The following is a 21,455-nucleotide window of genomic DNA, read 5'->3' as shown; positions in this document are numbered from 1 at the left end:
CACCGCCCCCATGGCCGTGCTGAAGTTGTTGACGTAATCGCCATACGCGTCCAGCACCATGGACTTGGAGAACTGGGGTGGGATGAGAAAGGGCAGACAACACACAGGTCATACTGGGCTTACTGGTGACTGTGTGTGTGTGTATATGTGTGTGTGTGTATGAGTGTGTGTATGAGTGTGTGTGTATGAGTGTGTATGTGTGTGTGTGTGTCTCTGTTGGTAGCCTCTCTATGCAGCAGTGTCTTTGCACTTGCCATGACAGGTGTGTTAGTTTATGTTCTGTCTTGTGTTACACGCGTGTTAGTTTATGTTCTGTCTTGTGTTACACGCGTGTTAGTTTATGTTCTGTCTTGTGTTACACGCGTGTTAGTTTATGTTTTGTTTTGTATTACACGCATGTTAGTTTATGTTTTGTTTTGTATTACACGCGTGTTAGTTTGTTTTGTTTTGTATTACACGCATGTTAGTTTATGTTCTGTCTTGTGTTACACGCGTGTTAGTTTATGTTTTGTATTACACGCATGTTAGTTTATGTTCTGTCTTGTGTTACACGTGTGTTAGTTTATGTTCTGTCTTGTGTTACACGTGTGTTAGTTTATGTTTTGTTTTGTATTACACGCATGTTAATGTTTTGTATTACACGCATGTTAGTTTATGTTCTGTCTTGTGTTACACGCGTGTTAGTTTATGTTTTGTTTTGTATTACACACATGTTAGTTTATGTTCTGTCTTGTGTTACACATGTGTTACGTATGTATCTGCCCCCAGGTTAAACTCGTAACCCACCGACGCGACAAACACATCTCCGATGGTCTGTAGCAGGTCCCAGTCGGCCACGCGGCTGGCCAGGGCGATCTGGAAGAGGGCGTGACACTGCAGAATGTCCCGCACGCGGTGAAACACCACCTTACACTTCCTCCTGCTCAGGAGCTGTGGCTCGATCTCCAGTAGGGGCTTCTCATACTGCTGTGACAGGCACGGCAGAACCAGGCAGAGCTCAATCCACAGAACCCCAGAAGAACCCCAGAAGAACCCAGCCCGCAGACGCAGCAGATGAAACCCTCTCCGTTAATCACACACACACGTTACAACTCTGTGTATATTTTTTATAGATACTGGCTCCGAGTAGTTCAGGCTGTTCCTGAGTCTGCTACAGAAGCTACCTCTAGTATTCGCTTCAGTGCCTGTAAGTAACTCTTCTCACTCTCCAGTATTGATTCCAGAATGCATCTCCTGACAACCTGTCGGTACAGACACACAGATACAAGACACTCGAGATAACCTGGGTTCTCTAGAATACATGCACAGGTCGCATGCTGTGTGTGTGTGTGTGTACCTGTTGTTCAGAGAGGCCCTCAGGGGCGGGGCTTAGCACAGGCTCCACATTAAAACAGTCCACCTCGATGAAGACCTCAGGCTCCTCTTCCTCAAAACAGGACATCTTCCTCTCTGCCACCCAACGGAAGCCAGACACAAAGGAGAGGCAGAATGGGAGAGACACCATAAAGCTCTGATCCAGGTCAGTACAGTCCCATCCATAGGCCAACACCCCGAGGTCAGTTAAAGGCTTTCAGTAACACCTGTAACCGTATTCAGAAACATCTGTAACATGAATATTTAAGCCAAGTGTGAAGCAGTAAGTCCTCAGGACCAGTGGACCGTAGGGCTGAAGGCTTGCGTTTGTGTTCGTTGGACTTGCTGGATGTATGAGTTGTTGAAAAAGATGGAAAACTGTCCAACACTAATGTCAGTGAATGAACCAATGACAGCTAGCAGGCTCCAGTTAGCATTATTACAGCACCCTACGACTGAGCGAGGGAGACGGCAGCGCGTGGGGGAGCTCCTACCCTGGCAGAAGGACTTGGTCCGGATGAAGGACTTTCCCTTCTTCATAGCGGCCCTGGTTCTCTCCAGGCTGTCCTTGGTTCCGTCTTTGGCTGCCTTCACGAGCCTTTGCACCTGTTCCACATAAACGGACCTTCACTAGTGCTGAGGCTCGGCAGTGGAGCACAGACACAGATGTGAGAATGGAAATGTAGTTAATCCAGCAGAACATCAGCCCTGCGACCGTAGTTAATCCAGCAGAACATCAGCCCTGCGACCAAAGTTAATCCAGCAGAACATCAGCCCTGCGGCCGTAGTTAATCCATCAGAACATCAGCCCTGCGACCGTAGTCCCGCAACTGTAGTAAACTGTACAGTTTAGTGTTCACCAGGTTCGGCTCATATAAAATGGTCATCGGGTCACAGACAGATATGCCGGGCCTGGAATGAGCAACACCCGAAGGAAACGTTCACGAATCAGAGCACGAACATTGCCACAGGTCATTTTAGGGTTGGGCCATACGGATTTAAATTTATACTGAGATCATTTTCACATGAAAATTTGTTATCAGAACATCATAGCTCAGCACCATATACTGTCTTTTTTTATATACACAGATACATAAATTAAAAAAAAAAACTTTAAAGGAGAAATTCTAACATTTCCACATTTCTCTTACATTACATTTTAGCCCTTGTTCTCAACTGAAGTCTTTTTGAAACATTTTGCCACCAGACGGTGGGGTAAATGCGTTAAACCAGACCACAACAGCAGCTCAGGTGGTCGTCACTCCATCACCGAGACAACCTGTGCTGATTCCTGCCAAAAACGCATCCATTTCCTCATGTAGGGATCTGGCTGAATGAGAACGAACGTGAAAGAAACTAGTCTCCGGGCGTTCCCCGATTTAGGGCAGCTAGCAAACCGTCATTCAGCCACGGCCTATCAAAATGACTTCAGTGCCGTTTCCTGCCTCTGGCAACCAATTGGATCGCATATTAAGCAGTCACATGACAAACTAAGCGTCCCAAACTGCTGGAGCAGTCAGCTAGAGTTCCAGTGATTGGTGATATCCAAATGACATGCAGAGCAGCATGGATCAAGCCACGAATGAGAAGGCCCAAATGAAGCGTGCGCCCACTGTACAGACCAATCAGGAAGAAACACACACAGAGACCCTCCCAGGAGCATGCTCGCAGCCCTACAGTACAAGCTAAAGGTGAAGGCGAGTGACGGAGCCCCGGGGGTGCGCCACTACACGGGGGACAGACGAGCGGCGGGGGAGACTGTGCTGTGGTTTAGTTTACCTTTTTTTCATGTTTGTGTCTGAGCTGCTGTAGTTCAACTGTCCCCACTGTATTAGCCATTATATCCCTCATCCTCCTCTCATAGTGCTCCTTCAGACGCGTCAGGTCCTGAGACAGCTGAACAGAGGGAGAGCGACAGTTACCGCACACACACACTACTACAGCTGAACAGAGGGAGAGCGACAGTTACCGCACACACACTACTACAGCTGAACAGAGGGAGAGCGACAGTTACCGCACACACACACTACTACAGCTGAACAGAGGGAGAGCGACAGTTACCGCACACACACACTACTACAGCTGAACAGAGGGAGAGCGACAGTTACCGCACACACACTACTACAGCTGAACAGAGGGAGAGCGACAGTTACCGCACACACACACACACTACAGCTGAACAGAGGGAGAGCGACAGTTACCGCACACACACACACACTACTACAGCTGAACAGAGGGAGAGCGACAGTTACCGCACACACACACACACTACTACAGCTGAACAGAGGGAGAGCGACAGTTACCGCACACACACACTACTACAGCTGAACAGAGGGAGAGCGACAGTTACCGCACACACACACTACTACAGCTGAACAGAGGGAGAGCGACAGTTACCGCACACACACACACAAACACACACACACACACACTACTACAGCTGAACAGAGGGAGAGCGACAGTTACCGCACACATACACTACTACAGCTGAACAGAGGGAGAGCGACAGTTACCGCACACACACACTACTACAGCTGAACAGAGGGAGAGCGACAGTTACCGCACACACACACACACTACTACAGCTGAACAGAGGGAGAGCAACAGTTACCGCACACACACACACTACTACAGCTGAACAGAGGGAGAGTGACAGTTACCGCACACGCACACACACACTACTACAGCTGAACAGAGGGAGAGCGACAGTTACCGCACACACACACTACTACAGCTGAACAGAGGGAGAGCGACAGTTACCGCACACACACACACACTACTACAGCTGAACAGAGGGAGAGCGACAGTTACCGCACACACACACACTACTACAGCTGAACAGAGGGAGAGTGACAGTTACCGCACACACACACACACACTACTACAGCTGAACAGAGGGAGAGCGACAGTTACCGCACACACACACTACTACAGCTGAACAGAGGGAGAGCGACAGTTACCGCACACACACACTACTACAGCTGAACAGAGGGAGAGCGACAGTTACCGCACACACACTACTACAGCTGAACAGAGGGAGAGCGAGTTACCGCACACACACACTACTACAGCTGAACAGAGGGAGAGCGACAGTTACCGCACACACACTACTACAGCTGAACAGAGGGAGAGCGACAGTTACCGCACACACACACACACTACAGCTGAACAGAGGGAGAGCGAGTTACCGCACACACACACACACTACTACAGCTGAACAGAGGGAGAGCGACAGTTACCGCACACACACACACACACTACTACAGCTGAACAGAGGGAGAGCGACAGTTACCGCACACACACACACACACTACTACAGCTGAACAGAGGGAGAGCGACAGTTACCGCACACACACACACACACTACTACAGCTGAACAGAGGGAGAGCGACAGTTACCGCACACACACACACACACACACTACAGCTGAACAGAGGGAGAGCGACAGTTACCGCACACACACACACACACACACTACTACAGCTGAACAGAGGGAGAGCGACAGTTACCGCACACACACACACTACTACAGCTGAACAGAGGGAGAGCGACAGTTACCGCACACACACACACACACACACTACTACAGCTGAACAGAGGGAGAGCGACAGTTACCGCACACACACACTACTACAGCTGAACAGAGGGAGAGCGACAGTTACCGCACACACACACACACTACTACAGCTGAACAGAGGAAGAGAGCGACAGTTACCGCACACACACACACTACTACAGCTGAACAGAGGGAGAGCGACAGTTACCGCACACACACACTACTACAGCTGAACAGAGGGAGAGCGACAGTTACCGCACACACACTACTACAGCTGAACAGAGGGAGAGCGACAGTTACCGCACACACACACACACACTACTACAGCTGAACAGAGGGAGAGCGACAGTTACCGCACACACACACTACTACAGCTGAACAGAGGGAGAGCGACAGTTACCGCACACACACTACTACAGCTGAACAGAGGGAGAGCGACAGTTACCGCACACACACACACACACACACACACACACACACTACTACAGCTGAACAGAGGGAGAGTGACAGTTACCGCACACACACACACACACTACTACAGCTGAACAGAGGGAGAGCGACAGTTACCGCACACACACACACACACTACTACAGCTGAACAGAGGGAGAGCGACAGTTACCGCACACACACACACACACACACTACTACAGCTGAACAGAGGGAGAGCGACAGTTACCGCACACACACACACACACACTACTACAGCTGAACAGAGGGAGAGCGACAGTTACCGCACACACACACACACTACTACAGCTGAACAGAGGGAGAGCGACAGTTACCGCACACACACACACACTACTACAGCTGAACAGAGGGAGAGCGACAGTTACCGCACACACACACACACTACTACAGCTGAACAGAGGGAGAGCGACAGTTACCGCACACACACACACACACTACTACAGCTGAACAGAGGGAGAGCGACAGTTACCGCACACACACACACACACACACACACACACAACTACTACAGCTGAACAGAGGGAGAGCGACAGTTACCGCACACACACAAACACACCCACACTACTACAGCTGAACAGAGGGAGAGCGACAGTTACCGCACACACACACACACACACACTACTACAGCTGAACAGAGGGAGAGCGACAGTTACCGCACACACACACACACTACTACAGCTGAACAGAGGGAGAGCGACAGTTACCGCACACACACACACACACACTACTACAGCTGAACAGAGGGAGAGCGACAGTTACCGCACACACACACACACTACTACAGCTGAACAGAGGGAGAGCGACAGTTACCGCACACACACACACACACACACTACTACAGCTGAACAGAGGGAGAGCGACAGTTACCACACACACACACACACACACTACTACAGCTGAACAGAGGGAGAGCGACAGTTACCGCACACACACACACACACACACACACTACTACAGCTGAACAGAGGGAGAGCGACAGTTACCGCACACACACACACACTACTACAGCTGAACAGAGGGAGAGCGACAGTTACCGCACACACACACACACTACTACAGCTGAACAGAGGGAGAGCGACAGTTACCGCACACACACACACACACACACACTACTACAGCTGAACAGAGGGAGAGCGACAGTTACCGCACACACACACACACTACTACAGCTGAACAGAGGGAGAGCGACAGTTACCGCACACACACACACACTACTACAGCTGAACAGAGGGAGAGCGACAGTTACCGCACACACACACAAACACACTACTACAGCTGAACAGAGGGAGAGCGACAGTTACCGCACACACACACACACACACACACACTACTACAGCTGAACAGAGGGAGAGCGTCAGTTAACTACCACACACATGCATACACGCACACACACACAGGCACACAAACACACGTGGATATTACGCCACAACCCTACCTCTGGATATTAGGCCACACCCCCACCTCTGGATATTAGGCCACACCCCCACCTCTGGATATTAGGCCACACCCCCACCTCTGGATATTAGGCCACACCCCTACCTGTGCCAGTTCCACAGGCACCTAAACAGGATTTTACTCTATGATGGGGTAAAACTTTCTAATTCTCTTGTTTCCATAGAAACAAGGTAAAATGGAAGGCCTAGGCAATGTTGAAAAGAGATCAAGGCAGTCTCACTGACTGAATATAGTCTCACTGAATATATATATTTATCTATGCATATATATATATTTCACATAAAGAGAATATCTATATTTCTGTATGTACCCCTGTTTTTTCTCCTCAGTTTGGACAGAGCACTCTCCACCATTTCACTGCGAGTTATACCATGTATGACTATGTATGTGACGAATAAACCAAACTTGAAACTTGAAACTGAGTCACCCATGCTGTGGAACTTTGGACAGTCTGAGCACAGGGAGGTTCATCAGTAAAACTCTGGAAAAGTGACCGATTCTCTTTTGCTTCTGGAGGTTTAATGAGATGTTTGTTTTGTATGTTTTGTGCAGTGGGAGGAGGGAGTTGCGCACGCACGTGCGTCTTCCTGCTCGGCCTTCGTACGAAGGCGCTGGGGATGCCGTTGTGGGCGTGGCCGTTCTCGTGGTCGCTGGTCTCGTCGTAGCTCTCGAACTCACTGGAGCTCCAGCCGTTGTCCAGAGAGCTGCTGCCCTCCTCACCATGCTCAACGTCATCATAGATCATCTCTTCTAGATCTGGAGGAAGCGCGCGCACGCACGCACGCACGCACACCCACACGCACGCCCGCACACCCACGCACACCCACACGCACGCGCGCACACCCACCCACATGGACGCATGCACACCCGCGCGCACGCACCCACACACACCCGCACGCACAGACACACACGGTGTTTGTGCTCATTTTGGTTTCAGAAGCTGTTACAAAGTCGATCAATTCAGGAGGCTTAAGAGCTTTATTTGTTTAGGACCTGCAGTGGCTACAAATACAACCAAACCAAACCGTGCAGGAGACGATAACAACAAAACAACTGGTAATAAATGACAGTCAAGCTCACCAGATACTGATAAACATGGCAGGTGTTGACAATTAATTTGATTCAGAGACTGCAAAGAACAGTAAGAATATTCACAACAGATCCAGCAAAAGAAGAAGTGAAAGAGAGAGAGAGAGAGAGAGAGAGAGAGAGAGAGAGAGAAAGACGAGTGACACTGACCTGTAGTGGATCCAGTGTTCTCTCTAGGCACATCGTCATAAATAACTTCATCTGGACCTGAAATACAGTCACACGCTCACCCTAAAACTTCACATTTCTACGTGTGTGTGTGTGTGTGTGTGAGAACGGATGAGCTGTTCTGGAGGAGCCCTGTCCGAGCACCACTTCCTCTGTAGAAGAGGAAGGAAGTGAGTCCGGGAATGAAAAAAACCTAGGAAAAATACATCAGGACCCCACACACACACACACACTCACACACACATACACACACACAGACACAGACACACACACAGACACAGACACGCTCACACTCACACTCACTCACACTCACTCACACACACACTCACACACACACTCACACTCACACACTCACACTCACACTCACACACTCACACACTCACACTCACACACTCACACTCACACACTCACACTCACACACTCACACACCAGGTCTGATTGACTGTATAGAGATACTTTATGACTGCTCTGGATCTGACTGCTCTGGATCTGACTGGCTAAAGACTACAGGGGCAGTTCAGCATTCTCTCTAGATCGGCGCTGCATGCACACTGGGTCCCTCTAGATCAGATGTGCAACCTTTAGAGCTGCACTACTGAGCATCTAAGCAGTGCTGGTCAGCCCCACCAGCTTTGATTTCCACATGGTACAAGACCACTTGGATGAACAGAGATTCATATGTGGAACAAACTGAGGGACACTGAAGGCTCATTTTCCCTCGTGACCATCACATGACACGAGCGAAAACCAGTAGCGGATTCAAATGGGGCTTCGCGTGTTTGGTGGGGCGTTTGGTGGGGATGTCGGCCAACACACAAGCAACTAAACACGTGCCATTCCGATGCAACATTGCCGGTGAGATTTTCAGTAAGGAAAGCGCACATCCCAAAGCCAGACAAACGGAGCAGGACAGCAGACTGAGTCAGAGTGCTGGTGGGCTGTTGGGAACCAGGTGACTCACTGCCAACCTTCTACACTTGGCGGATGGACCAATCGCACTGCTCTCCAGACAAGACGCTCGGCTACAGGTGGAGCAGTTAACACCAATCACCTCAGCAGCTCACCAAGACCTCCACCCAATGCTGTGACTACAACAGAAACTTACTCTCCATCCAGGCCATGTTGGCAGGGTCCGAAACCCACTTAGCCAGTGCATCTTCCTCCTTTATGGCTGGGTGCTCTTCACTGAACACACTGCAAAGATGCACAAATAAAAGAGATTGAAACACCCACACACGCACACACGCACCCACGCACCCACCCCCACATGCACACACCCACACACGCACACAAATCATGTAGCGCTTGAAGACTCAGATTTTTCAGACCTGAAATTTTAAATACCATAATAAACCCTAAGTGTTGTTGATGATCCTGATTCAGCCAATCAAATGTAAGGATCAATACACTGTAATGGCACTAAAAACTCCAGGAAGGTCTTACTGAACACCAATTCACCAAACACATTTAATCATACACCAATTAATCCAGCACAGATTAATGCAGTTCTAAATGTGTTTCCAATGTGAAGTGTTATTCAGGCTGCTGTGAGCCATATTTATGCAGGAAAGGGTTAACTGTAGACTGAACAGGTAACCAATCACATTTACAACTCACCTGTCTGTCAAAGAACCGCCCGCCCCAACCACAGTCACTGTAGGAGAGAACAACATATAAAAATGGATTATTAAAGACATTCATTAACAAGTATTTATTATGACTACTGCTTTTAAAAAATTACATCTTAATTTCTACTGAAACTGAATAGGCCACTTTTTTAAGTCTACCCAAGATCAGGGAAACATTTCCACCACCAGGGGGCGACAATATATTGAAATAAGATCTAGTGCACAGATGGCACGGAGTAAGGGTATAGAGTGGAATTAGTTAATTAATCATTAATCAAGTCCACTTTTAGTGCCATTTCTGTGTAAAACTGGATGACTACTGAACACGGCCTTCTTCTGACCTCATTCTCCTCAATTGGAACACAGCTATACGTGGATATGCCACATGACAGACGGGCCGTTTCTTCTCTTCCTTCAGAACATTCCCACCATTCCAGAGAGAAGTCACAAACCATGCCGTGTCATTTCGGAAACAGAAAGTTTTCCAGTCTAAACTGAACCTGCACCGACCATCAACCTGTCAAAGAGAAACACGTCCACCTCCAACACCAACCTCACGCAGACTTCAAACGTCTCGCACCCTAACACCAACCTCACGCAGACTTCAAACGTCTCGCACCCTAACGCCAACCTCACGCAACCTTCAAACGTCTCGCACCCTAACACCAACCTCACGCAACCTTCAAACGTCTCGCACCCTAACACCAACCTCACGCAACCTTCAAACGTCTCGCACCCTAACGCCAACCTCACGCAGACTTCAAACGTCTCGCACCCTAACGCCAACCTCACGCAACCTTCAAACGTCTCGCACCCTAACACCAACCTCACGCAACCTTCAAACGTCTCGCACCCTAACACCAACCTCACGCAACCTTCAAACGTCTCGCACCCTAACACCAACCTCACGCAGACTTCAAACGTCTCGCACCCTAACACCAACCTCACGCAACCTTCAAACGTCTCGCACCCTAACACCAACCTCACGCAACCTTCAAACGTCTCGCACCCTAACACCAACCTCACGCAACCTTCAAACGTCTCGCACCCTAACACCAACCTCACGCAACCTTCAAACGTCTCGCACCCTAACACCAACCTCACGCAGACTTCAAACGTCTCGCACCCTAACGCCAACCTCACGCAACCTTCAAACGTCTCGCACCCTAACACCAACCTCACGCAACCTTCAAACGTCTCGCACCCTAACACCAACCTCACGCAACCTTCAAACGTCTCGCACCCTAACACCAACCTCACGCAGACTTCAAACGTCTCGCACCCTAACGCCAACCTCACGCAACCTTCAAACGTCTCGCACCCTAACACCAACCTCACGCAACCTTCAAACGTCTCGCACCCTAACACCAACCTCACGCAACCTTCAAACGTCTCGCACCCTAACACCAACCTCACGCAGACTTCAAACGTCTCGCACCCTAACACCAACCTCACGCAACCTTCAAACGTCTCGCACCCTAACACCAACCTCACGCAGACTTCAAACGTCTCGTGCCCTAACACCAACCTCACGCAACCTTCAAACGTCTCGCGCCCTAACACCAACCTCACGCAACCTTCAAACGTCTCGCACCCTAACACCAACCTCACGCAGACTTCAAACGTCTCGCGCCCTAACACCAACCTCACGCAACTTTCAAACGTCTCGCGCCCTAACACCATACTCACGCAAGCTTCAAACGTCTCGCGCCCTAACGCCAACCTCACGCAACCTTCAAACTTCTCGCGCCCTAACACCAACCTCACGCAACCTTCAAACGTCTCGCACCCTAACGCCAACCTCACGCAACCTTCAAACTTCTCGCACCCTAACACCAACCTCACGCAGACTTCAAATGTCTCACACACACTGGAGAACACAGACAGACATGGGGCCAGACAGACAGACAACGCACGTGCCCGAGTGCATCCGTGTGCATGTGTGTGAAGAAGAAGACAGAAAGTGGATTGCCTTTACCGTCATCCACAGAGAGGTGACGGATGATGATGGGTGTGGTGTAAGCGGGCACGATGACGGGCACGCTGGAAGGCGTGGCATAGCCACAGGGCACAGGCACAGAGTAGCCGGACGGCACGCCGGGGCTGCTGGGCACTTCCTGGAACTCCCCTTCATTCCCATTGGATGGGTAAGGGGAAAGAGGCGGGCTCTGTTGGCACACCTGCTGCTGTTGGACGGGAGCGATGTCAATCACTGAGTACGGGCTGGCTTTGGGCTGGGGGTCCCTGCCAGATGCCGCACGCAAGTCGCTGGATCCTAACGACCGAAATCCAACACAAATTAGACCAGTTTGCTTTAACATTGCAAACCATTGCAAAAAACCCCTAAAAAACCAACCCCAAACACCGTTGTTAAGGAATTTTAAATCTACACTCGGCGTGTTCCTGTGACCCCGTTATGGTACCTGTTGGAGCAGGTAGAGTGGCAAGTTCCTCTGGAGGTGGAGGCGGGTCAGGGGCCAAGCTTAAAGCCGCCACCGACCAATCAGGAGTTGGCTCCTCCTGAGGGGGCGGAGGAAAATCCTCGCACGGGGCACCACTCGTGGACGAGGGGGTACCTGGGGCGCGGCAGTTCGGCAGCGGCCGAGGCAGATCCACCTCCGCGTCCTCCGAGTTCGGCCGGCGTGGCTCGACGCCGCCCTCCGGAGGGGACGAGGGGGAGGGGCCTGTTGCCGCTGCTGCCTGGTGGCTCGGAGGACCGAGGTCAAGCGCGGGAGGGTCCGGCAGAGGACGGTCAGCCTCGGGCGCTTCATCGGCGCTGTCGTCAAACTCGAAGCACCTACCTTCCTCTTCATCATCATCATCCAGCACTAATATCAGAGGGAGTAAAAGCATGTTAGGTCTGCTCACATAGCCTGACTGGTGGAAGAACGTTCTAACTGTGCTGCTGTGTTTATTTCACCATACATCACAATTCCATTAATAACTAAACAAATAAATATATATTATATATATATATACATACATACATACATACACACACACACACACACACACACACACACACACACACACATACATATATATATATTTCTTTTTAATGCGTATTGATATAAACAACTATATACAAAAATCATCAAATCATCAATTATCAGTTATCCAAGAATCCCTGCCACTCAAAACATAACATGGTCAAGACAAAACAAAGAAAACAAAATAACAACAAAAACAAACCACAATATTTATATGTGCGCCTGTGTATGTGACACCAGTCAGTAGCTGATGTCAGTTGCTCTTTGTCAGACGAACTGTCACGTGAAACGCGTGTCCTGTGTGTGCAGGACTGTCCAGGGCTCTGTGCTTTACTATCAAGAGAGCTGTCGTGCACACACCCGACACTCGCTGTCAAACACGGGTATGTTTATTTACGGTTATTTACCCGGGAGAGTTACGTTATACAGTCGGTACACATGGTTTCCAACACTGGATTTCCTTGGAAAGTGACATGTAACAACTCTAAATGTGAAGAGAGTACATGTGTGTGTGTGTGTGTGTGTGTGTGTGTGTGTGTGTGTGTGTGTGTGTGAGTGTGTGAGTTTCTTATTCTTAGAAAGCTGTGGAACGGCTGGAAACCACCTCCACCAACCCACCTCCACCCGTGCTGCGCCGCAGCTATTTCTGCAGCAGTGCTTTGGCTCTGGGCACCACCCCCTCCAACACCGAGGAAAGCAACCCAATATGGTTACAGCCATAGTTTTCAGGGTGGCACAGGCATCGGTACAGAACACGGCGCCCGCTGCAGGCGGTTGAGCAGCAAATAAAAGGAGCGATTGGGTCAGAGTCGTGCGATAGACCACAGAAGGACCCTGTGCAGACACTGGACAACACAAACCTATGGACCCTTCTAGGCGGGCCAACTAAGAACAGCTGGATATCTGTAACCTGTTGGACTCGTGGTGCACGGCCGTGCACTTTCACACGTCTGCCTGACTAGGCCAAAGAGACACTTGCTGTGGTTTCTTTTTTTGCTCGTCATGGCGTACGAGAAGTTACAAGCGCTGCATGGATAGGTTGGGCTTCAGTGGGCAGGAAACGTGCCGGTCTGCCGTGGGTCAGGAAACGCCGTCCCCAAACAGCTCTAAATAAAACCAGACCATGAGGCTGAACGCTGGAGTCCAACAAGGGCCAAAATACCCAGCGGCACAACTGAGGTGTGCAGAGAGGAAACAGAATCAGGCAGACAGGAAATGGAATCGTAACAGGAACAGGGACGAGTTTCCCCCCAAATCCAGCTGCTAACGGCTAATCCCAAACCCCGGCTGGAAACAGAACGGAACCAGACAGGTGTGGAGCTTTGATTAATAACGTCAAGCAAACACACAGGAAATGGAGGTCTTCAACTGCTTTTAAATACAGTTTATAGCGTTTATAGTATTTATCATTTATACTGTTTATACTACAGTGTTAATGCTTTATAGTGTTTATTCTTTATAGTGTCAGTCTTTTACTTTGGGTGCAACAGCAAAAAAAAAAAAAAGACAGAATGGGGAAGGGGAGAGAGAGAGTGAGTGTGTTAGAAAGAGAGGGATGGAGCGATGGAGGGGAAAGACAGTATGAGAGACTTCATGGTCTAAAAGAGATTTACCAGCCTTCTAGCTTTGTTAATGAGACACATACACGCGCACACGCACGCACCGACACGCGCACACAGACGCGCGCGCACACCGACGCGCGCGCGCACAGAAACACACTCACTCACACACTCCCACATACAAGCATGTGTTAAACAAAGTCTGAGTGTAAATATTCATTAAAGGAAATTTCCTAAGGAAACTTTCAGGTAATACACTTCATCTCACACTGAAGTTTCCAGTCCGGCCCTCGGTGACCCTGAGCCAGTCCACGTTTTAGCAGTGTTCTATTTCTTACCATGCTCCAGGCAGGGGGCCTTAGCGCTCTAGAGACTTTGAATGCCAAGCTGAGGTGTGTTTTGATCTGAAAGCAATGATCTGAGATAAAACAGGACTGAAATCCCCTTGTCCTGAGGCGTGCCATCTTATCGAGGGTTTATCACTATGGGTTTGGGATACCAGCAAGAGGGACAGACCCCACCCACTGAATTAATGACTAAAGAACTACTGACTGCTGAATGGCTGAAGACTGAGGTCACCTGACTCACCCCCAACTCTCCCCGACCCACGCTGACACACACGTCCAGAGTGACCTCCCTAACCGCGGCCTCTTCGAATGTCACGTGACGTTTCCAGGCGAGTGCTTCCCGTGCAGGCCCGGGGCGAGAAAGGGCACTTCCCAAACCAGCCCGGAGCGGTTTAGACCCGTGGGGGGGAGGTAGCACATCAGAACCAGGCGGTCTCGCTCGGGGAGGCGGTGCCATTTCATCACACAATGCACAATCTGTTCTCCTCTTCTTCATACTGCTCCGTCATGCCGGCTGTCGTAGGTCACCTCCTGGCCCCTGGCATCACCATGACAGCCAGTAACTGTACTGTTTTGTCTGCGATTGCGTGTGACACCAGCCTTTGATTGCATCGCCGTGTCTTCCTGCCTTTTATGTTGTCTCGGACAAACGCACGTGCAGCCTCCGTAGTTTACACGGGCACTCAAACGCGCACAGGCAAAATCAGTCGCTTTATTATGTTAGTGGCATTTTCCATTGCATTGTGTATTCTGTGTTTGAGTTTGTGTGCGTGTTGTATTCCTTGTCTCGATCTTTTGCAACAGCCCACGCGCTCCTCAGTGTTGACACGGATCATATGAACACACGGTTCTTCTCACTGTCTCGCTCTCCCCTACCACTACCCCCCTTCTGTACTGCACAACTAATTGATTACTGATTGGCATCTTTACCAATCCGACAAAGAGGGCTGGTGTTGGACCTAAAACAAAAATCACTGGACAGATATTCTAGCTGGAGCACCTCAGGTCTGCGTCTGGAGTCACCAGACCGGACAGGCGGTGCCGACAGCACCCTGGATGTGAGGAGGTGACGCAGTGTGAAATCTGTACAGGGCAGAGCTGCTCAGACTCCTGTGATGACTCGGTCAGAGCGAGTCAGACTCCGGTGATGACTCGGTCAGAGCGAGTCAGACTCCGGTGATGACTCGGTCAGAGCGAGTCAGACTCCTGTGATGACTCGGTCAGAGCGAGTCAGACTCCAGTGATGACTCAGAGCGAGTCAGACTCCTGTGATGACTCAGAGCGAGTCAGACTCCTGTGATGACTCAGAGCGAGTCAGACTCCTGTGATGACTCAGAGCGAGTCAGACTCCAGACTCCTGTGTGTCTCACCGTCAGGAGGAGGAGGCGGAGGAAAGTCGTCTGTCTCCATGGCAGCCGGCTTGTCTGTGGGGGTCTTCAGGCCAGCGGACAGGACGGAGGGCTTCACACACACGCACGCACCTGCCGAGGGAGAGGAAAGAAGAAACAACAACTCACACACACTAGAAGAGAAACAAGAAAATGACCAAACACACACACACACACACACACACACACACACACACACACACGCACTAGAAGAGAAACAAGAAAATGACCAAACACACACACACGCGCGCACACACACACACACACTAGAAGAGAAACAAGAAAATTACCAAACACACACACACACACACACACACACACGCACTAGAAGAGAAACAAGAAAATTACCAAACACACACACACGCACACACACACACACTATAAGAGAAACAAGAAAATTACCAAACACACACACTATAAGAGAAACAGGAAACAACCAATCTCACACACACAGCTGCACTAAGGTCAGGGTTAACCGGCAGAACCTCTGCTGTATAACTGGACGGTTATGTTGTTTCTCCGTGAGTCATGGAATGGGTCGGGAACGTGGGTTCCCGATTCAGGACTAGTTCGGACATTAGTGTGCTACGTTCTCAGATAGCCTTTATTCCGTTTTTATGGCATTTTGGGAATGCGATTTTAGTATAGAGAGAATATGGAGAGTATATAGAGTATAGAGAGTATATACAGAGTATAGAGAGAGTATGGAGAGTATAGAGTATAGTGAGAGTATAGAAAGCGTAGAGTATAGAGAGAATATAGAGAGTATAGAGATAGGGAGAGTATAGAGTATAGAGAGTATAGAGTATAGATAGAGAATAGAGAGTATATATAGAGTATAGCGAGAGTATAGAGTATAGATTGAGAATAGAAAGTATAGAGAGTATAGAGTGTGTTTCTCTCTCTCTCTCTCACACACACACACACACACACACACACACACACACACACGGTTAGAGGAACACTGATGTCCTTTTATGGAATAGAGTGCTCCTTGTAGGGTCACGTAAATATGCAGGGTTGACCGGAGCAGAGAGTAGCTCTGGATTTCACACACAGGTCCCCTGCAGCTCTGTGTCCCCGAGCAGTCTGTAAGATTCATGCAGCGCGCACACACACACCTCCCACAAAACAAAAACAGCACAGGTTGGCAGTAAAGGAAGGAGCACAGCCTTGGCTTCTTATTTGCGAGCTTTGAGGTAAACACAGCTAACAACGTTTGAGTGTTAGGATCGTCCAACATGACGCGGCCGCTCAAACCAGGGCCACCCACAAAGATGACAGACGAGTGGAGTACAGCTTCACACCGCGTCAAAATACGGACCCAAGGCGAAACAATGAAGGAGAGAGAGAGAGAGAGAGAGAGAGAGAGAGAGAGAGAGAGAGAGAGAGAGAGATTATTAAATTATTAAGACGTTATTAAATCCACATACACAAACGAGAGGTGCATGTTCTTTTCTCAGGAGCGTGGAGTGACACAGCCCCTCACGCCCAACACTACTCAACAAACAGGCACCATTTTACAAAACACCCACGCTGTTCCACAACAGGACCAGACTGAGAGAGAGACAGACAGACCAAACCAAATTATAACACTTCAAAACCAAAATGACAGCACCCACTGGAACACACCAGGTCTGAGAGGATGACGATGATCGCACACACACACACACACACACACACACACACACACACACACACACACACACACACACACACGGAAGCCAGACAGTACAACAGGAAGATGTCATTTACAGATTGGCAATAATGCAGAGAATTAGTGTCAGGGCCTTCAACACACATTACGATTGAGTGATCCAGGAGTAAACAGTAATCTGTGTGAGGATTCTTAAAGGGACACACCCTCCTACAAAAAGACAAACTGTCTCTGTTACGACTGCTAACTCTAGAGACAGAAGAAGAGAGGGAGGGAGAGAGGGAGAGAGAGAGAGAGAGAGAGAGAGGGAGGGAGAGGGAGAGGTCAGAATCATGTCTGTCACAGAGAATCTCAGACGCTGGCTGTCCACCTCTGTCCTACTGTATGGAGTGAGGCGTGACCCCTAAGACAATGTCAGCTCAGCGGGTGTGACCAGGACAACAAAGCAGCTTAGAACGGACAGTGAACTAACGCACACTAATGTCTCCTTCGTTTGCACACTCTCTGACTTTCCCACACTTGTTCACTCTTTCTGCTTCTCCTTTGTGCCTGGTCTCTGCCGGTTCTCATGACAGGTGACTGCTCTCGCGCTCTCGCACGCTCGCGCTCTCGCTCTATTTATGGTAATGGGAGCAGAGTGAACAGCAGCTCTCACTGTACTGTGACCACTCCACTCATCATTCTTCACTCTCCACAGAGAGAGAGAGAGAGAGAGAGAGAGAGAGAGAGAGAGAGAGAGAGAGGGGGAGAGAGAGAGAGAGAGAGAGAGATAGAGAGAGAGGGGGAGAGAGAGAGAGAGAGAGAGACAGAGAGAGAGAGAGAAAGGATGACTCTCTTGCTTGTTCAAGTAGAAACCAGTGCAGATAAAACCAACTGTCAGCAGTCACACCAAACTAATGAGAACATGTTTGCACAGACACAGACGCACAGACACGCACAGACACAGACACGCACAGACATGCAGACACGCACACGCACAGACACAGACACGCACAGACACAGACACGCACAGACACAGACACGCACAGACACAGACACTTTGCATAGCCACTGACAGGAGAATTTAACACTGTTGGTTTCTCGTCCGAGGCGATCAACTCCAGTGTGTGTACATCTGTGTTAGTGAGCGACAGGCTGTAATGGAGGACTCCCCACACTGGCCACGTAGCTCAGCTTTCTGTCCAGTCCATGTGGCTTCTCTCCAGATATCTGCAAAAACAATCTGGATGATTTTAACACTCTTTTTTCAAAAATCCCTGGTTGTGTTGTAGATTAACCGGGGCTCCCGGAATGATCTGACTGAGCCGTATGCAGCAAACACGTTTCTAAACTACTTCAGACAGACCCACCGCTGAGACTTAAGACCAGTCGGGTACAAGCAGTGAAATAGCGATGGATACGTAGCACCTAGAGGCCACGTAGCCTGTCGTGTGCCCTATAAGAAGGCAAACTCAGGCTTGACGTCATCTGCACAAGCTGGTAGACAGCCTGTCGTAACAAAGTGTGGATAGTGCCAGCCGCCTGGAGACGCTCACGGAGTGGGCACGATGCCAACCGCGTAGAGACTGCCCGGAAAACGATGCCCTTTTTGCTCACGTATCATGCCCCAGAGCGAACAAGGGCAGCCATTACGAGTCTTTGGCTTTTGTTTTGTTTAACGCACCTGCCAGTTTTCATGTTAAAAGAAAATGACCTGCCCATCACCTAATGCAGGGGTTCACACCAATGACCCATGGCCGAGAGGTGCGTAGGGCAGCCCGGACACCGGACGGGGCACCAGCACGGACTCCGGGAGAGGAGCCCAAAATAGCAGCTGTGCTAGCAGACATGGAATCCACATGGCTGCGAAAGAACCATCGTGAACAGAAGTGTATGTGCAAGATCGTCCTTGTTGATTCACACACCAAATGAATACTTCCTTCATCTCATTGTTTTCTCTCTGTCTCTTTACAGTTATGGCATTTAACAGACGCTCTTCTCCAGAGCGACTTACAAAAGTGCTTTGTCATTTACTCATAGAACACATCCTAGTACAGTAGGTCAGAGTTCAAGAAACCAATGAACTAGAATACTGTAATACAAGGATCATTACTGATACCTAGAAGTGTGAAACACGTGTACGCTCTCAGACAGCGACGAGTGCAATAACAATAATATTAAACTTTACCTGCAGACTTTCAGTTACTCAACAGTAGTAAGAATTTCATATGTGCAGGGTCAGAGGTCATTTAAATATTCTATATGGGTCTTCAGTCTGTGTTTGAAGACTGCAAGGGACTCTGCTGTCCGGACAGCAAGCGGAAGTTCATTCCACCATCTGGGAGCCAGGACAGAGAATAGTCTCCATGCTTGCTCCTCTCCATGAGACCTGAAGCCTGGTGCTTCAAGCCGAGCCGTACTGGAGGTTGGAAGTACTGGAGGTACGGATCAGGCTTTAACCTTTGACCTCATGTTTGGAGGGGCTGGTTCATCTTTGGCTTTATAGGTGAACATCAGGTTTTTAAATCTGATGCCTGCAGCTACAGGGAGCCAGTGAAGGAAGCGCAGCAGTGGAGTGATGTGTGTGAACTTCAGAAGACTGAAGACCAGTCCTGCTGCTGCATTCTGGACAAGTTGTAGAGATCTGATGGCTCTTAGAGGAAGACCAGCAAGTAGCGAGTTGCAGCAGTCTGGCTTTGAGATCACAAGAGACTGCACGAGCACCTGGGCAGCTGTTTCACACGTCACTATACACACAGACACACCGCCGTGTCGTTGAAACGTGCGAGGACTCAAAGCTTCCAGGTTTATTTAGAGAGCGGCTCTGGGCTGGCTGACTCACGCCTCAAATAGCTGGGCTGTGTGTGTTATTTACTAAGCAAATGAGCTTCAGTGGGAGCTCTGCCCCTCCCGTGCACTCACGCAAAGTGAGCTGGACAGGCACAGCCCGGACAATAGCGCGAGCGCCTCCCCAACCCCCAGGCCGCTGGAATCACAGCGCAGCCTCGAGGAGTCATTTCTGAAAGGCCACGACAGTGAACAGAATGGCTCTGTTACACGAAGGCAGGAGAAACCGCTGAACTCTCCCATGTGAAGAGCACACGGGCGTCTTAATGAAGGACAACACCACCATAAATGTGTGTTCATTTACGCCGCTTGTGCGCCCACGATGAAGGACGCGTACCTGCATCCTTGAAAAGAACGAGCTGAAATCACTAGGATCCCCATCAATTTTTTAATTAAAACAAGATATTTGAATCCAGTAGGGCCTGCTGGACACATAAGGCCACATACAAGGCAAACCAGGACCCAGGGAAGAAACAAACACTTTCTGAGCATTTGAAACTAGTCAATTGCGAGTCTTACCCTACAGCATTTAGTTTACTTCGGTGTAAAGCGCAGACCGTCAGCTGAAATCACAGCCTCCACGCGGCACTTCTACACTCAGACTTTCAAATGCACACCCCAGACTGTTTATCAGTAAACCCGCGCGCAGCACGCACCAGCGAAGCCACTCACCCGCCGCAGGCTTGCGCGCGGACGCAGATGTCACTTCGCCACGTCCAGCGGAATTCCACACAAAACCACGTGACCCCGCACGCGGGCGCAACTTGGGACGAGTCTGCGCATGGAAGGAGAAGTTCTGCAGAAGTTCTGCTCGCGGCCTGACAGCGCACGCTCGCAATGCCACGGTCGCGCGGCGACGTTTCACTGCATCCTGCACATTCCGAGATTTCGGGAGTTTGTGGGAATGTCAAGACGGCCGCCCAAAACCGAGATTTTCTGGGTCTACTCACCATACACGGAGACCTCTGAA

At 49.8% G+C, this 21,455-nt stretch overlaps 1 protein-coding gene across 1 annotated transcript in view; it reads right to left on the bottom strand.

Annotated features, from left to right (window-relative positions):
- The window catches only part of arhgef10 (Rho guanine nucleotide exchange factor (GEF) 10), a 54,209-nt gene extending 32,854 nt beyond the window's left edge, over positions 1 to 21,355 (bottom strand). The window contains 14 exon segments of the mRNA XM_081722191.1: positions 1 to 72; positions 787 to 966; positions 1,164 to 1,241; positions 1,337 to 1,449; positions 1,848 to 1,959; positions 3,133 to 3,249; positions 7,411 to 7,589; positions 8,073 to 8,129; positions 9,196 to 9,284; positions 9,708 to 9,744; positions 11,697 to 11,993; positions 12,142 to 12,546; positions 15,985 to 16,095; positions 21,158 to 21,355. The exon segment at positions 1 to 72 is cut by the window's left edge and continues 45 nt beyond it. Coding sequence (XP_081578317.1) covers positions 1 to 72; positions 787 to 966; positions 1,164 to 1,241; positions 1,337 to 1,449; positions 1,848 to 1,959; positions 3,133 to 3,249; positions 7,411 to 7,589; positions 8,073 to 8,129; positions 9,196 to 9,284; positions 9,708 to 9,744; positions 11,697 to 11,993; positions 12,142 to 12,546; positions 15,985 to 16,024 — 1,776 coding nt within the window. The 5' untranslated portion in view covers positions 16,025 to 16,095; positions 21,158 to 21,355.
- Positions 21,356 to 21,455: the final 100 nt, after the last annotated feature.

The sequence above is a fragment of the Electrophorus electricus genome, chromosome 10 (genome assembly GCF_041902795.1).
Source record: "Electrophorus electricus isolate QZ-2024a chromosome 10, ASM4190279v1, whole genome shotgun sequence".
Taxonomy (NCBI): domain Eukaryota; kingdom Metazoa; phylum Chordata; class Actinopteri; order Gymnotiformes; family Gymnotidae; genus Electrophorus; species Electrophorus electricus.
This window is presented reverse-complemented; position numbering and strand designations above follow the sequence as displayed.